The sequence below is a fragment of the Conger conger genome, chromosome 13 (genome assembly GCF_963514075.1).
Source record: "Conger conger chromosome 13, fConCon1.1, whole genome shotgun sequence".
Lineage (NCBI taxonomy): Eukaryota > Metazoa > Chordata > Actinopteri > Anguilliformes > Congridae > Conger > Conger conger.
This window is the reverse complement of record NC_083772.1, coordinates 12,543,544-12,557,841: the sequence shown is the minus strand read 5'-3', so window position 1 is coordinate 12,557,841 and position 14,298 is coordinate 12,543,544. Positions and strand designations below refer to the sequence as shown.

Below are 14,298 nucleotides of genomic sequence, written 5' to 3'. Positions count from 1 at the left end.
CCATTGGAAATAAAACAAAGTAATAGAGCCCCGTTGAGCCTCTGTGTACACGGTTCAGATTGTACGCTCCGGCTCTGCCATGTGCAGGTGGCATATCAAGTTTCCACTCTAATAAAATAATAAGATATTACTCATACCAGGGAACTGCAGACATTTTCCAAAATCCTTGATGCACTGTTATAAACTAAGCAATGTTTTGGCCAGCACAATAAAAACCACTAAAACATTTTGCCTCTTGCACACGGCATGTAAGATGATCAGAAGCACCAAAATGAATTTCTTTTTTAAAGCCATGTACAGTAGCTAAAGGTCTGAGTGGATACTTGGCAGCAGATGCACTTTTGCACTCATGTGTTTTGGCCTTCCCAAGACCTCCTGTTCTTAGCACTTGTGGGGCTTTAAATGAAGCTCCAAACTAAAAATCAGCCAAACTAGTTTATCATGTGACTCGATAATAAAATAACCCCAAGAAAGGTCATCTCAGATCGCTACAAAACATGAATTCATTAAAAGTATTTTCCCTACATTTCCAACAAATGAACTGCCCTGTGTATAAATATGCTATATATTTTGTTCAGTTTTATTTTGAGCCTTCCTTCTTAAAATATGTGACGGTTGGGGGAGGAGGTGGGGAACAGAACATGCAGCCCCAGGACTTCGAATAGGATTGGCATCCGGCCTTTTCTGCCTGGAGGGGTGGGATATTAGAAATCTCGATCCCTCGGCCTCCGTGCCATTAGTTGTGTATGAGACCTTTGCGCCTTAACCCCGTGTGTTCCGATCAGGACTCTCGGTTATTGGCCGTTATGTCGCTGCTCAGAACGACCCACGGCACAGCCAGCCAGTAGAAGAGAAAAAGATTTGCACTAAGTCAGTGTCGCGGTGTGTGCGCTCGCGGAATTTCGCGTATCGGCAGCAGAATCGAAAAGACGGTGGGAGGAGAAAGCTTGCGCGGTAAACAGCGCCAACCGAGCTGTTCGGAATACAGATTCGCTCCCTGACGCAGTAGAAATAAACGCATGCGGAGATTGATTCCGTCTGACAGATGGCATTGGTTTTTTGGTTTTTATGATCACACACTATGCGTGTGTTGCGTGTTTTTGTACACAACCGATGAAAAGGCTCGATCACTGTGATATATATTTTTTTCTTTTAGTGTCCCTCATAAATGCTTGGAATGGAGGTAATTATGATGAGGTGTGAGATGCAATGTGAGGTTTATATAAGAAGAGTTGTCTACTCAAAGGGATTTTTCATTTATTTAATTTTAAATTATTTATTATTTCTTGCTTAAATGCACTCATGCAACACACCCATATTCCACTGTATATGGGCTGACAAGAAAGCTGGAAGGTTTATAAAGGAATACATTAAAACATGCTGACAACACACATTTTGCATTAATGGGTTTGTACACAAGTGAGCATTTTTCAAGCCAACTACTGATGTGAAGCCAATACAAGCAAACATGAAACTTATGAAAAATATGGAGGGAAATGAAATTTTAATGTCCCATGACTAATAAGTACAGTATGTCTAAAATGCTGCTTGTGTTCTACTGGCACAGCTGACTAGAGAAATTTTCTGTCTACCTTCTGCAGGTGTCCCCGGTTTTGGGGATGACAGCTGGGACACTGATCCTGTTCTGTGTGCCAGAACCGAAGCGAGGGAGCGCTGATCAGCTGGGGGTCCAGCTCAAGGTCCGAACCACATGGGCATGTGACATGAAGGCCCTGGCCAAAAAGTAAGAGAAGATGTCCTGAGGGTAAAAGTGTGGAGTCGTGGTTAAGAAACAGTGGGAATGTCCTGAGGATAAAAGTGTGGAGTCATGGTTAAGAAACAGAGGGAATGTCCTGAGGGTAAAAGTGTGGAGTCGTGGTTAAGAAACAGTGGGAATGTCCTGAGGGTAAAAGTGTGGAGTCGTGGTTAAGAAACAGTGGGAATGTCCTGAGGGTAAAAGTGTGGAGTCATGGTTAAGAAACAGAGGGAATGTCCTGAGGGTAAAAGTGTGGAGTCGTGGTTAAGAAACAGAGCATATGTCCTGAGGGTAAAAGTGTGGAGTCGTGGTTAAGAAACAGAGGGAATGTCCTGAGGGTAAAAGTGTGGAGTCGTGGTTAAGAAACAGTGGGAATGTCCTGAGGGTAAAAGTTTGGAGTCGTGGTTAAGAAACAGAGCATATGTCCTGAGGGTAAAAGTGTGGAGTCGTGGTTAAGAAACAGTAGGAATGTCCTGGGGGTAAAAGTGTGGAGTTGTGGTTAAGAAACAGAGGGAATGTCCTGAGGGTAAAAGTGTGGAGTTGTGGTTAAGAAACAGAGGGAATGTCCTGAGGGTAAAAGTGTGGAGTCGTGGTTAAGAAACAGAGGGAATGTCCTGAGGGTAAAAGTGTGGAGCCGTGGTTAAGAAACTGGAGCCAGAAGGTTCATGTTGGGATACTGCAAGAGACTTCACTCAATAACTCAATGAAAAAACAAAATGCTAAATCTCAGCTAACAGTGCATTTGTGTGAAAAATAAACACAGAATGAATGAACTGCCTATCCTCCAGATATTTGAAATGCCTCCAGGTTTTAATTTATATATTTTTTTGTTTGTGTGTGTGTGGGTGTGTGGGGGGGGGGGGGGGGGGCTGCTTTGCTATGCTCTTCTTTTTGATCTTCATAATAACAACAACAACAATAATAATAATCATAATAGTCATAATCATAGTCATAATCATAATAATAATACATCTTATGAGAGTTGTTATTTTTCTCCCTCTCGCAGTCGTAGTTATGTGTTCTCGTCTCTGGCTTCGGCTGCCGTGTCCTTTGCCACGGGCGCGTTCGGCATGTGGATCCCTCAGTACCTGTACAGGGCTCAGGTGGTGCAGAAGACTGTTATACCCTGCACCGAGGAGCCCTGCAGCATCAGAGACAGGTGCCTGCTAGCTCAGCCTTTCATTCTCACTGCACATGATCACTGTTAAATCAACAGTATATGGGCCCCATTGGACTCACACAATACCATATCGACAGAGTTGAGAGGAATTTGTGCCGCTCGTTAAAAACAGTCAGGAATTGATACGTACATGCGCATTGTTGAAAACACAAACAAAACATCAGCCATTAAAATACAGTCCAAATATGTATACCTACCTACATACATAAATAAATGTTGCATTATATATTGCCCTCCAACAATGAAGTTAATGTGCCTCGAAGATTTCTATAATTGCACTTTCGATGAAAGATTTGGATTGACCCTGGACGTTTTACTGAGTAAATGGTGTTTGGACTGGGCTATTAACGTTTGATGGGCGTGGTGGAGCGGTCATCTTAGGCTATAGATTCAGAAATACCATCCCATTGAAGCATAATGGATTTACTGCATAACTGATAGACAATATTAAATTACTGCGTCTGCCTGGCTTCTGGCTCCCCCCCGTCTGTCTTCAGTCTGATTTTCGGAGCCATCACCTGCGTGACGGGCTTCCTGGGAGTGCTGATCGGGGCGGCCTCCACCCGGCTATGCCGGCAGAAGACGGAGAGGGCGGACCCGCTGGTGTGCGCCGTCAGCATGCTGGGCTCGGCCATCTTCATCTGCTTCATCTTCGTGGCCGCCAAGAAGAGCATTGTGGGAGCCTACGTGAGTGATGCTCCAGCCCCCCGCACCAGCTCTGAGGAGCTCTTATGGGAGTATTACTGTACGTATCCAGCGTGCGTATTTTTAGAAACCCGATTAAACATTGAGCAGTTGGCTCAGTGTCACATAAAGCCATGCAGCGTAATCCTATTTTGAATCGAAATCAAACAAGGGCAGTCCAATAAGGCACGTGACCGAGTTCCTGAAGAGCAAAAAAACCCTACTTTTTGCTCTGACGTGCGGAGGGAAGACTTAACCTGTCAGAGATACAGAACAGGGTGCGAAAGGTTCCTCTGCATCTTGCTAAACCTGCTAAAACTACAGACAATGAAAGGAAAAGTGTTGATAGAGTGAAATGTGTTTGGCCTCACAAACAGGTCTCGGGAGAGGTGTCTTGGCTTGGGTACAATTTCTGATTTGTTTTTGTTTTTTTGCCAGCAAATGTCCTGACTGACCACCATCAATTATAGTTTATCATGCCTCATGAGTTACAAAGTCATGTATTTTTAAGTCAGGCCATCAGAATGGTCCATTTAGATGGGTGTGCCTTTCATAGATGCAAATTGGACTGCACCTGCGGGCTTTTTGCAGTTCCTCTATTGGGAGCTGGTTCCATGCCTAGTCCTTTGCGCTCTCCCCACCCCTCTCTCCTGCTTACTGTGAGGAACAGAAGGTACGTTCACCCCAGCCAGACGACCTTGGAATCCTCCAGGTGCTGTCAATTAAGAGCCAGATGTGTGGGACATCTGTTTACATTTGGACCTCTTTCTCCAATCACCTTTGTCTATTGTTGGTAAATGCCTGAACTATGGGTCATTTGGGTCATCCAGGTAGTACAAAGCTGACTCCTATATGATTCATCCTAACATTTTCTGAATAAAAACAGCAGAGGTAGTTGCTGTGGCATCTCAGCTGGAGGGCAGTGTGGCAGAGAAGCAGTTTGTGCCACATGCTGGTTTACTCCCATCCTTCCTGGGAAGGGGACATTGCAGCAATAAGATGGGCCTAAATTTCAAAATATGAAAAATAATGTGAGGTAAAAATCTCTCTCTCTCTCTCTCTCTCTCTCTCTCTCTCACACTCTCTCGCTCTCCATCCTCTCCCCTCTCTCTCCTCCCCTCCCTCCTCACAGATCTGCATCTTCATTGGGGAGACATTGCTCTTTTTAAACTGGGCTATTACGGCGGACATTTTAATGGTAAGTGCTGTAACCCTTAACAAAGTGTGACCCTTAACAAAGCCCCATCTTTGCCCATTCCTGAAGCGATGTGTAACTGTCGGAGAAGCCAGTTATCGTGCACAAGGTATATCCACCAGTATAATTCCCTCCAGGACCAGGCTTAGATCAGACAGGATGTATTTCTTTATGCCGCATGATGAGGTAGCCGCAGATGACAGTTCTGAGAGCTTGTGAAGATGTTTTGGAGTACACTTCCACCTTGCTCTAAACAATACCCTCTGGATGCTTTGCAATGCTTGAGCAGGCTGCCTCCCAACCCTTCATGCGGTAGTTACATGGTAATTATGATCTCTCTCCCATCTGCAGTACGTAGTCATTCCGACGCGGAGAGCCACTGCGGTCGCCCTGCAGAGCTTCACGTCACATATACTGGGAGATGCTGGAAGCCCTTACTTGATTGGTTTGGTGAGACAACCATAATTTCTGTTACGGAAACATCTGATAACAAGTGAATCTTGTTCTGTAAAGTGAATCGTGTTCTGTAATAGAATCTTGTTCTGTATGTGGTTGTTCCTCATAGTCTGTTTTCCCTGGTTATGGCCAGATTCTCATCCACCATGTATAGTGGTGTCATTTCCTACTCTGGGAGTCACTCCCTATACAAACCATAGCTATTAGATCTAACACATTACAAAGGGTCATACTGTATATAAATGCTACATTACACCTTAATAAAACCTGCATAAACACCCATGCCCATTGATATAGAGTGCCATGGCATAAGGTATGTTAAGTAATCATTCCTTTCACACAAGTTCCAAATGTTATAGTGCTAAAATCATTAATCACGAATGATTTCAGTGTTTTTTTATTGTGATGCCCTTCATAGAAAGGGTTTTAATATTCAATAATTATAATATAACAATTAAAATAACGTAATTAAAAAATATAAAATAAATTAAAAATAAAAGTCAATGCACTTCGAAATGCACCCTCTGATTGCATTTTCGTCCATGCCACAGGCAAGACATAGAAAAACCAATGCCGCCCTTGAAGAAGTTTGCTGCCTAAAGTTATATCAGCCATCATATAAAATCCTCTGAGATGGGATTGATTTGTTTATGCGTCGTGAAACCTTTGGAAAAAACTCTCTGCGCTCCATGCGCTGGCCTATCAGCCGCCAGTATGACACACTGAGACGGAAACCTGCTGCGAAATGGGGGCACACACTGACCCAGCAGCTGTTCCGCCTGGCATCGCACGCCAGCGCGCTGCTGTGAATAATTACACACTCGATAAGTTGCGAAGATGACCCCGGATTTCTCTTAAATGATCCGACAGGTACGCGCGCGGCAGTGAGGGAAATTAGCCGAGGGCCCGCCTCGCGCGGGACACGCGACCGCCAGGCCGGCCGGCAGAGGAGCGGTATTTATAACACCGATGTAGGCCAAGATACCCCGCCGGGGGAACGCGGCGACGCTGTCGTGTTCGAGTGCGCGGAGCGCGCCGCGAGAGAGCGGCCCCTGCGTCCTCTGAAAGACAAAGACGCAATGCATTCAGCGTACACTTATACTCACCTGAACTTAGGCCTGAGCCCTGCCCACGGCTGAGGTGAGGGCAATGCCGTGGGCAGCAATGTACTGACATAATCTGTGCTGTTACGTAGAAAACAGAGATTCCCGGTACAGAATGGACAGATAACTCTGCCGTAGCTATTTAGGCCGGACACCAGGATTACAAACGGTCATGACGCTACGTCTTAGTGCTGGGCCATGCATCGAGGAGCCTTGGCAGGCCTGAGAGGGGTCAGTAGAGATTCATAACCCCTCAAAACACAGACAGAACGGCTTTCCAAGCAAAGGAGCGAAAGTAGGTCTCATTACTTACAAACAGCAACTGCAGTACAAGACAAGGCTTCAGGTCACCCAGCCCATTATTAATATTCGGCTGCTGTAATATTCTGCTAATTTGAGGCCATGTGAAAAAAAGGAATGAGTGTAGAGGCTGGGGTCTTTGATAAACATTCAAACTTATAAGCCTAGGCAGATAATTTAATTGGGTCACTTGCTGCACAGGAGTGTAGAATTCCCCAGAGAACATGGTGCTATTCCCTTACAGTGGGTATGGTTCCTTTCTTCCATGAATTAAAGGACAGCTATGGACCATCGCATGCATGCTCATCTTCCCTGTTTGGTTCATTCTCAGCTAGCCTCACCACATTGTAAACAAAAAAAGAACTAGCAGGATTAAATTGTAGTGCTGACTAGTAGCAACGGTGAAGAGGCATTTTTCACAGCAAGACTTAATTATAAGTATTGTCCACTGCATGAAGTCTTGATTCAAAATAGTCGCTGTATTTTGGAGGGGAGGGAGGCTGTCCTGATACAACTCCTGTTTATCGCCACTAGCCCTTGAGTTTCAGGCACAAAGACCTCACCATCCGCAGTTGTGATAATCCCGGGGGAAACAGTATATAGATTTTAAAATATAACCTGTAAGCTTTATTCTGAGAAACCAGAGGACCTCCAACCACAAAGAAGGTTATGGACACATCATGAATTATTAAGTTTGTGTTTTACAGCAATAAATATTTCAGCAACTTCTATGCCTGACCCACCAAATGTAAGCAGCGCGCTGTGTATGAGCACACGTTTCATTATCTACTGGATTTGCCGCAGTGTTGCAAAGAGACCGCTGGCCATGCGGGGAAATCAGGGAAGTCTGCGTTTACATTAATATTCTTCTCTCCACGTCCGTGGGTTTCATTAAAAAAAACTATATTTTTACTCACGTATAGCTCATCTTTTTCCCCCTCATGATTATGAAAAATATATATGAATTTGTGAAAATGCTCTTGTTTGATGCTGGTTCGTGTTTCTGTTTCTTTGTGTGTGTGTGTGTGTGTGTGTGTGTATGTGTGTGTGAATATGCATGTGTCTGTGCCTGTATGTATGTGTGTGTGTGCTTGCGTGTGTGTCTGCATCTGCATGTGTGTGTGTGTGTGCCTGTATGTATATGTGTGTACATGTATGTGTGTGTATGTATGTGTGTGTATGTGTGTGTGTGATTATGTATATGTATGTGTATGTATGTATGTGTGTGGATGTGCGTATGTATGTGTGTGTGTGTGTGTTTGCTTGTATGTGTATGTGTGTGTATGTGTGTGTGTGTGTGTGTGTATGTATGTATATGTATATATGTGTGTGTGTGTGTGCATGTACGCATAATGCTGGGTCAGATCTCCGACGCCCTGCAGAAGAGCTACGCCCACTCAGCCCTGTGGCAGTTCCTCAGTCTGGGTTATGCGCTGATGCTCTGCCCCTTCGTCATCATCCTCGGGGGGATGTTCTTCCTCGCCACGGCCCTCTTCTTCCTGGACGACAGAGACGCAGCCGAGAAACAGTAAGTCTCTCTCTCCCCGCCCTCCTCAGCAGCAGAGGCACACCAGGGAGCAGACCAGTCCTCTGAAGCAGAATATTTCAGCACTGAGCACAACTGTGTTACATTATTCAATAATATCACATAACAAAAGGGCTGTAAGTATCCTTTAACTCACAGATCCACTGTGAATCTGCACTGCATAATAATTACTGCTGAGATCAGTGGTCTGAAAGTTCATTTCAATTTAATTTTCAGCTATTTATCTGCAAGGGAATGTGAATAATACTAATTAGAGCTCTTTAAATGTGTTGCTAAGTGTTTTTTCTAATAAGGGATAGGGAAGAAAATGAAAAATTCCAGACTTGTTTGCAAATAGCCCTATTTCAGTTAACCTGATTCATTTCATTCATTTATTTCTCCCTTCTTTACAAAGTAGAGTTGTAAAACCTCCCTCTATAAGTCAGCCATGTGCACTAAAGAATGACTGAATGTAAATGTCATATACATTGCCATGCCATTGATTGCATACTTTCAAATGTTGCTGTCATGATGGTTTAAAGCAAGACCAGCGGTTTTTTCCATTGTAAAACTAAGTATTTAATAGAGTATGACAACAGAGTAGACACAGTAGAATAGAAATGGTAGGTAAGTAGGTAAGTAAGTTTGATATGACAGGGCAGTCTGTATATAATGTGATATACAGAAGACATGCAGGCAGGTACTTGGCTTTGTGTTGGTTTAGTTAAAATTATAATTGTCTTGTTCATCACATAGCTATTGTACAGTAGTCCCCCACTACCTGATGGCTTGTGAATGGCAGATTATTCCTGTTCTATCATACTGTCTACAGGTTGATCGACAACTTATTCATTATCCTGTCAGCAGCATAGGATTTGTCTTTAAAACTTTCAGAATGGATTTACACAAATTTAAAGCTTACTAAAACTTTTATTCAGACTGTAAAGCATTCAGACTGTGTTTATGGTTCTGTAATTCTGCATGGGATTGAGGAGTTAGTAATAAGGAAGATGGGAATCTACTGTATGTGCAAATATCACGGCTATGCTCTCAGGAGAAAAGATGACCCGTATTCAATCAATATCTGACTCCGAGTCACCAATAAATGTTCATTTATTGTATTTTTTCGCCTACAGATTTTGGAGAGTTGATTTTGAGTTGACCATGAAGAAAAAAACAATGCCTACATTTTATTGTGGGTCAAAGATAAAAACAAATGGAATCCTGAGGCTCATGCGGGTTAATTATGTAGCTTGCTGTGAATCTGTGTTGCCAGTACAATACCGATACTCTCCATACCTAACTGTACAGCTGTGTAAAGTATTGGCCTTTTATAATTTTATTATTTCGGTATTTATTTTGTAATTATTTTATCATGGCTATTTGTTGACTTGTGTCTTACTCCCTGTTTACCATTGAGCCATACCTGAGCCAATTTACTGCTGTCTTTGCAGTTAGCATTAAAACAAGCAGAGTAGGCTCCTGTGTGTTGGGCAGGGTGGGTGTACTCCAGTACAGGGACTGACAGGCTGAGATAAATCTAAGCTTGGAAATGACCCAAACAAAAACAGCTGCGCTGTTGCGTAACGTGCTTTCCGTAGTACTATAGGAACCACAACAATAGTAACAGCGTGCGACGAAAGCCATGTTCAAATGAAAAATGAACAGTGGCATCGGCCCCAGTTCACAGCTATCCGCTCTGTAGTCCCCGAGAAGCAGCATCATCCCCTGCCCTGCAGCTCCAGGGTGTTTTCCACCCTCTGTCCACAGGGACCTGATTGTGTGAGTTAATCCACACCTGTAGAAGGAGGCTCCATGGCAGATTTCCCTCATATTTCCCTTACATGTTTCATATGTTTATTGTGTTGCTGTTCTTGTTGTCTGTGTGTGTGTGTGTGTGTGTGTGTGTCTGTGTGTGTGTGTGTGTGTGTGTGTGCGTGTGTGTACGTGGGAGGGCTCATTAACAAACCCCTCCCTCCGCCCGCCTCCCTGCGTGCAGGCAGCTGCCCGCTCTGAGCTCACCGCTGCAGAGGTGGCGTGCGCAGGGCAGGGGTCACGACCTCTGACCTCACAGACTGTCTGACAGGCCGCCGGGCAGCTCTCTGCACCGAGGCGAGCTCACAGTGAGGCGTGAGACGAGCCGGAGACAGATTCATCTTCCGCCCGGCTCTGTCTCCTGGATAACTGCATCCCTAGCCGCCGGGCCCTGTCCCACAAGCCCGTCCTGTCTGGGACAGTGAAGGGCACGAGAATGGGACGCTCTCCCTCCCCTGTCTGTCTCATCTCTGTTCCCCTCTCTTTCTCAGGTCGAATCCTCTCTCCATTTCATCGTCCTCTGTCAAGGTATGATCAGGTAAATGTTAGCCACTTATAGATATAGAACCATCCTTTACCTCCCATGAAAAAAATGGCCTGGAGCACATTTTATTTTTAGACCATTTCCCAGATCTACATATTTATCATTTGTCAGCACAACTTTTTTATAAACGACCTATAACGGCCTGGTCTACTAAGACCTTCAGCACATGCAGAAACTTTTAGTACATGCAAAACTAACAACACAACCAATGACTGGTGCAACACAAATGCATTGACAAATCATTGCCCATTTTATTGGATTGTGTTGCGCTAAAAGGTTTTGCACATGCTAAAGGTCTTGGTAAATCAGGTCCTACACGTATTTATTAATTAATTTCTCATGAGTTCATTTTTTGGCTGTTGAATTGAATGCATTTACTCAAAAAAAATCACTACAATTGACACAGGTTATCTCTGAGTGTAGGAACCTCTTGTGAAAGGATCCCATTAACCCCTTGTGGTGTGAAATCACTATTTTGTGATTAAAATGTTCTTAACTGAACATGCTAATGTTGATGCGACGTTCGCTAGCAGCAATTATAAGCAATGGAGTTCTAGAACACTAACTTAAAAAATAAAAAACAATCAATAAAAATAAAAAAAATCTTCAAAGGCTTAATTGCGCAGTGATGACTTGGCAGTGGCTGTGATTGACAGGGCTGTGCTGATAGGGATCTCGCGCTGTACTCCCCAGTCACCCACTGTGTGGAGCCTGTTAGTCCCATTACTGGAGACCTTTCAGCAGGGGAAAGCGTACAGTAAACAAGGCCAGGCCAGACAGCCACACCAGGCCAGACAGCCACACCAGGACAATGGAGTTTGGGAAACGATAGATACATTAAGGAGAGGAGAGAGATACATTAAGCCTATTGTGACTTTTTGGCGGACAAAGATTTTTATTTTAATCCTGCTGATATTAAGAGGCAATTCTTCATTGATTCACCATGTCTTTGAGCCATAGCCCCTCTCTTTGCTAACATTTCTCCTTTGTTTTGACACTCCGATAGTAATTGCGGTCAGGAGCACTGGCAGCAGGTTACGTGTTCAGACATAAAAACAGCACTCTGAGATGAAGTTTAAGGGGTAGGGCGAAGCTCTCCTGGGCTCAGGGCTCCACTCAGCCATGAAAGTTAAGCTCAAGGTTGCATTGTCAGCTGCTGCACACCGACTCACTTTTGCGCTGGTAAATATGCCGACATTTATGAAATGCTTATGTGCTGCCTCAGGTTGGAAAAGCCATATTGAATGGCATAGAATCTTATACCCTACACTTCTTCTGGCCAATTACATTAAAGCACATGATGCATTCCGCACTGTATTGCATTGGCTGTGTTTGCTGATTCTATTGTTGCAGCAGATTTTGCTTTAGTGGTTTCATGTTTTCAGGGCCATTGGGATGCCGAGAAGTACAGAAACAATATTGAGTGAAATAAAATAATGATATGTAATCCAGTGCCTTTATCAGACAGCGTTAAGAGTATTGTGTGTCATAGTCTATAACAATAAAAATAAAAGAAGAACAACTACATGGGTTCCAGGTATGAAATATTAAAGTTATGAAAAACTTAAACCTAAGACACTTAATTTCTTTAAAATGTCAATAAAATTGATTTTGCCTTGATGCAGACTAAGGTTTGCAGATCTGAATGGCCTTTCCTTGTAATAAAACACTTTCATGTTTTTGTGATCTTTGGTTATTATGTGTACAGGTATATTTCTTAGGGATTTTGAAGTGCGGTGTACCCTCTGGCTGAGATATGGTGCTGTTGTTATTAGTCCATGACCTATAAACCTGTCATCTTTGTAGTTTCACAGCCTGTCGATGTCTGATTCAGGGCCAGGAGCTACACGTTACAGTGAACACATGCTGGTGGCCATATTGGGCATGGGAAGCTTTTGCTCACTTCTTGGTCACAGTTGTAGTACGTGTCTTATCAGACCGTGTCTGAATCTCAAGTTTAGCACATAGGAAAAGCATTTAAAAAATCACAAATCACAACATCAGGATATTTGCACATTTATTAGAAGCCAAATAAACCCAGTACAAACAATAGGATTACACCCATTGCTTGGAAGTGTAAATCACATCTCACCAACGAAATACACAGTACGATCAACAGACAGAGAGATAGTGTTGTAACTGTAATGCTTCACGTAATGCAGTAATATGCACTCTGAAACAGCAGTTTTGGTTTTGTTTTATCTTTGGCTTTTAAAAATAGATTTTTATTTTTGTTTCACCTCATATCGCCCCCACTCCTAATTGTCCTTATTTTTGGAACGACGACAAAGTCACTTCTCTTTTCTACATTTGCATCACGGCTTGATGAAAAGTTGCCATAAAACCGAGATCAACATGGCCCTTGGGGTCTGCATTATCCACCACACCATAAAACAAGAAAAAAAACAAAACGGATGACCTCATAAAGGGTAGCCAATTTCAGCAAAGTGCATTATTCAAGTGTGAGACCACTGGTTTCCTTTCTCATTGTCAGTTGGGAATGAGGTATACAGCAATCAATACAGTGTACTAGGTCAGGCATATCAACGCAGGCACACAGGAAGGTACAAGAATATGTAACCGGCTTCATGCATTATGCAATGAACAGTAACAGCCAGCCCCTCCCTCCTGGATATAATCTAAGACCATAAAGAAAGGATTTGATCAGACAGAGCGTTTGAGGGGAAAGTAATGAAATGATGTGGGATATGAATTGATGCCATTACAGAGCTGAGGCAGAAACTCGGTGGGATGACAGCACCGCACACACAGGGAGGAAGCAGATGGCGGTATAAAAACAGGACACAGATCTCAGGGAACCACAGAAATGTAATCACTTAAGCTGTATACATAACAACTCATTAATCTAGCTATGTCAACTAAGACCTTTTATAGAAGCAAAAAAAAGATGAACAAATCGGGAGGAAAAACTGGAAATAAAATTGTATTATTTTTTTTTTTCCTTATCTCTGCTGACAGAAGTAACCGGACCCTGGTATCCTGTGCATGAAATTACAATAGCCACAGCAGTGATAGTTATGAAAATTCATACCTATCATAATCTCTGCATGCATAATGGGCTTGACTGTGAAGCGGGAGCGCTCGGGAGATACTTGTAAGGATGTGTATATCACGGTAATCTGCTGTTCCTGTTTATTGTTTGAATTGAAAATGGGTTCAAAATTACCGCCATTTGCTGCATTCTAGCATTGTCGATTGCTCCTTCAAAGTAAATTTGGGGGATTGAGCGACAGACGCAGAGTAATCGCTGGCTGTAAAATACCGGTTTGCACACCAGCGTGAATGTTGCTGCACACAAAGGGAGGACCGGGAACGTTTACGGAAACGGAGGTGGGTCGCATCTCATTTCGAGTGCAGCGCGTTTTCGGTGATCGTTTCCCCCGATCGGGTGGGCTCCTGAGGGGAGGCGCCTCTGTGCAGCAGCTAAGCACCGAGGGTAGGTCAGTTCCCACTGCCCGTTTCACCGAGGGGTCACGTGACCTTTCGGTTTGGGGTGGAAGAGGGAGTGTCAGTGGAAGCAGGCGCTCCACAGACATTTGGCCGTGAGGACGGAATCAGCAGGCTGCCGCCCAAATCTCCAGCCCCTGAGGCACTCTGTGACCACAGCATGTCCGATAACAGGCTGGACGGCTTGAGGGCAGTTTTTTTTGGGGGGGGGTCAGAGGTCAGGGCTCCTCCATTCCTGGCTCTGTCCTTATTAGATTAGAGCAAAGCTATTG

At 43.8% G+C, this 14,298-nt stretch overlaps 1 protein-coding gene across 1 annotated transcript in view; it reads left to right on the top strand.

The window, feature by feature from the left end:
• Nucleotides 1–10,548, top strand: part of LOC133108584 (sphingosine-1-phosphate transporter SPNS2-like) — a 48,371-nt gene extending 37,823 nt beyond the window's left edge. Inside the window, exons 6-12 of the mRNA XM_061218182.1 lie at nt 1,602–1,744; nt 2,763–2,915; nt 3,434–3,623; nt 4,753–4,818; nt 5,167–5,265; nt 8,039–8,202; nt 10,506–10,548. Of these exons, the coding sequence (XP_061074166.1) occupies nt 1,602–1,744; nt 2,763–2,915; nt 3,434–3,623; nt 4,753–4,818; nt 5,167–5,265; nt 8,039–8,202; nt 10,506–10,548 (858 nt within the window). The remainder of the gene's footprint in view (nt 1–1,601; nt 1,745–2,762; nt 2,916–3,433; nt 3,624–4,752; nt 4,819–5,166; nt 5,266–8,038; nt 8,203–10,505) is intronic.
• The last annotated feature ends 3,750 nt before the right edge of the window (nt 10,549–14,298 follow it).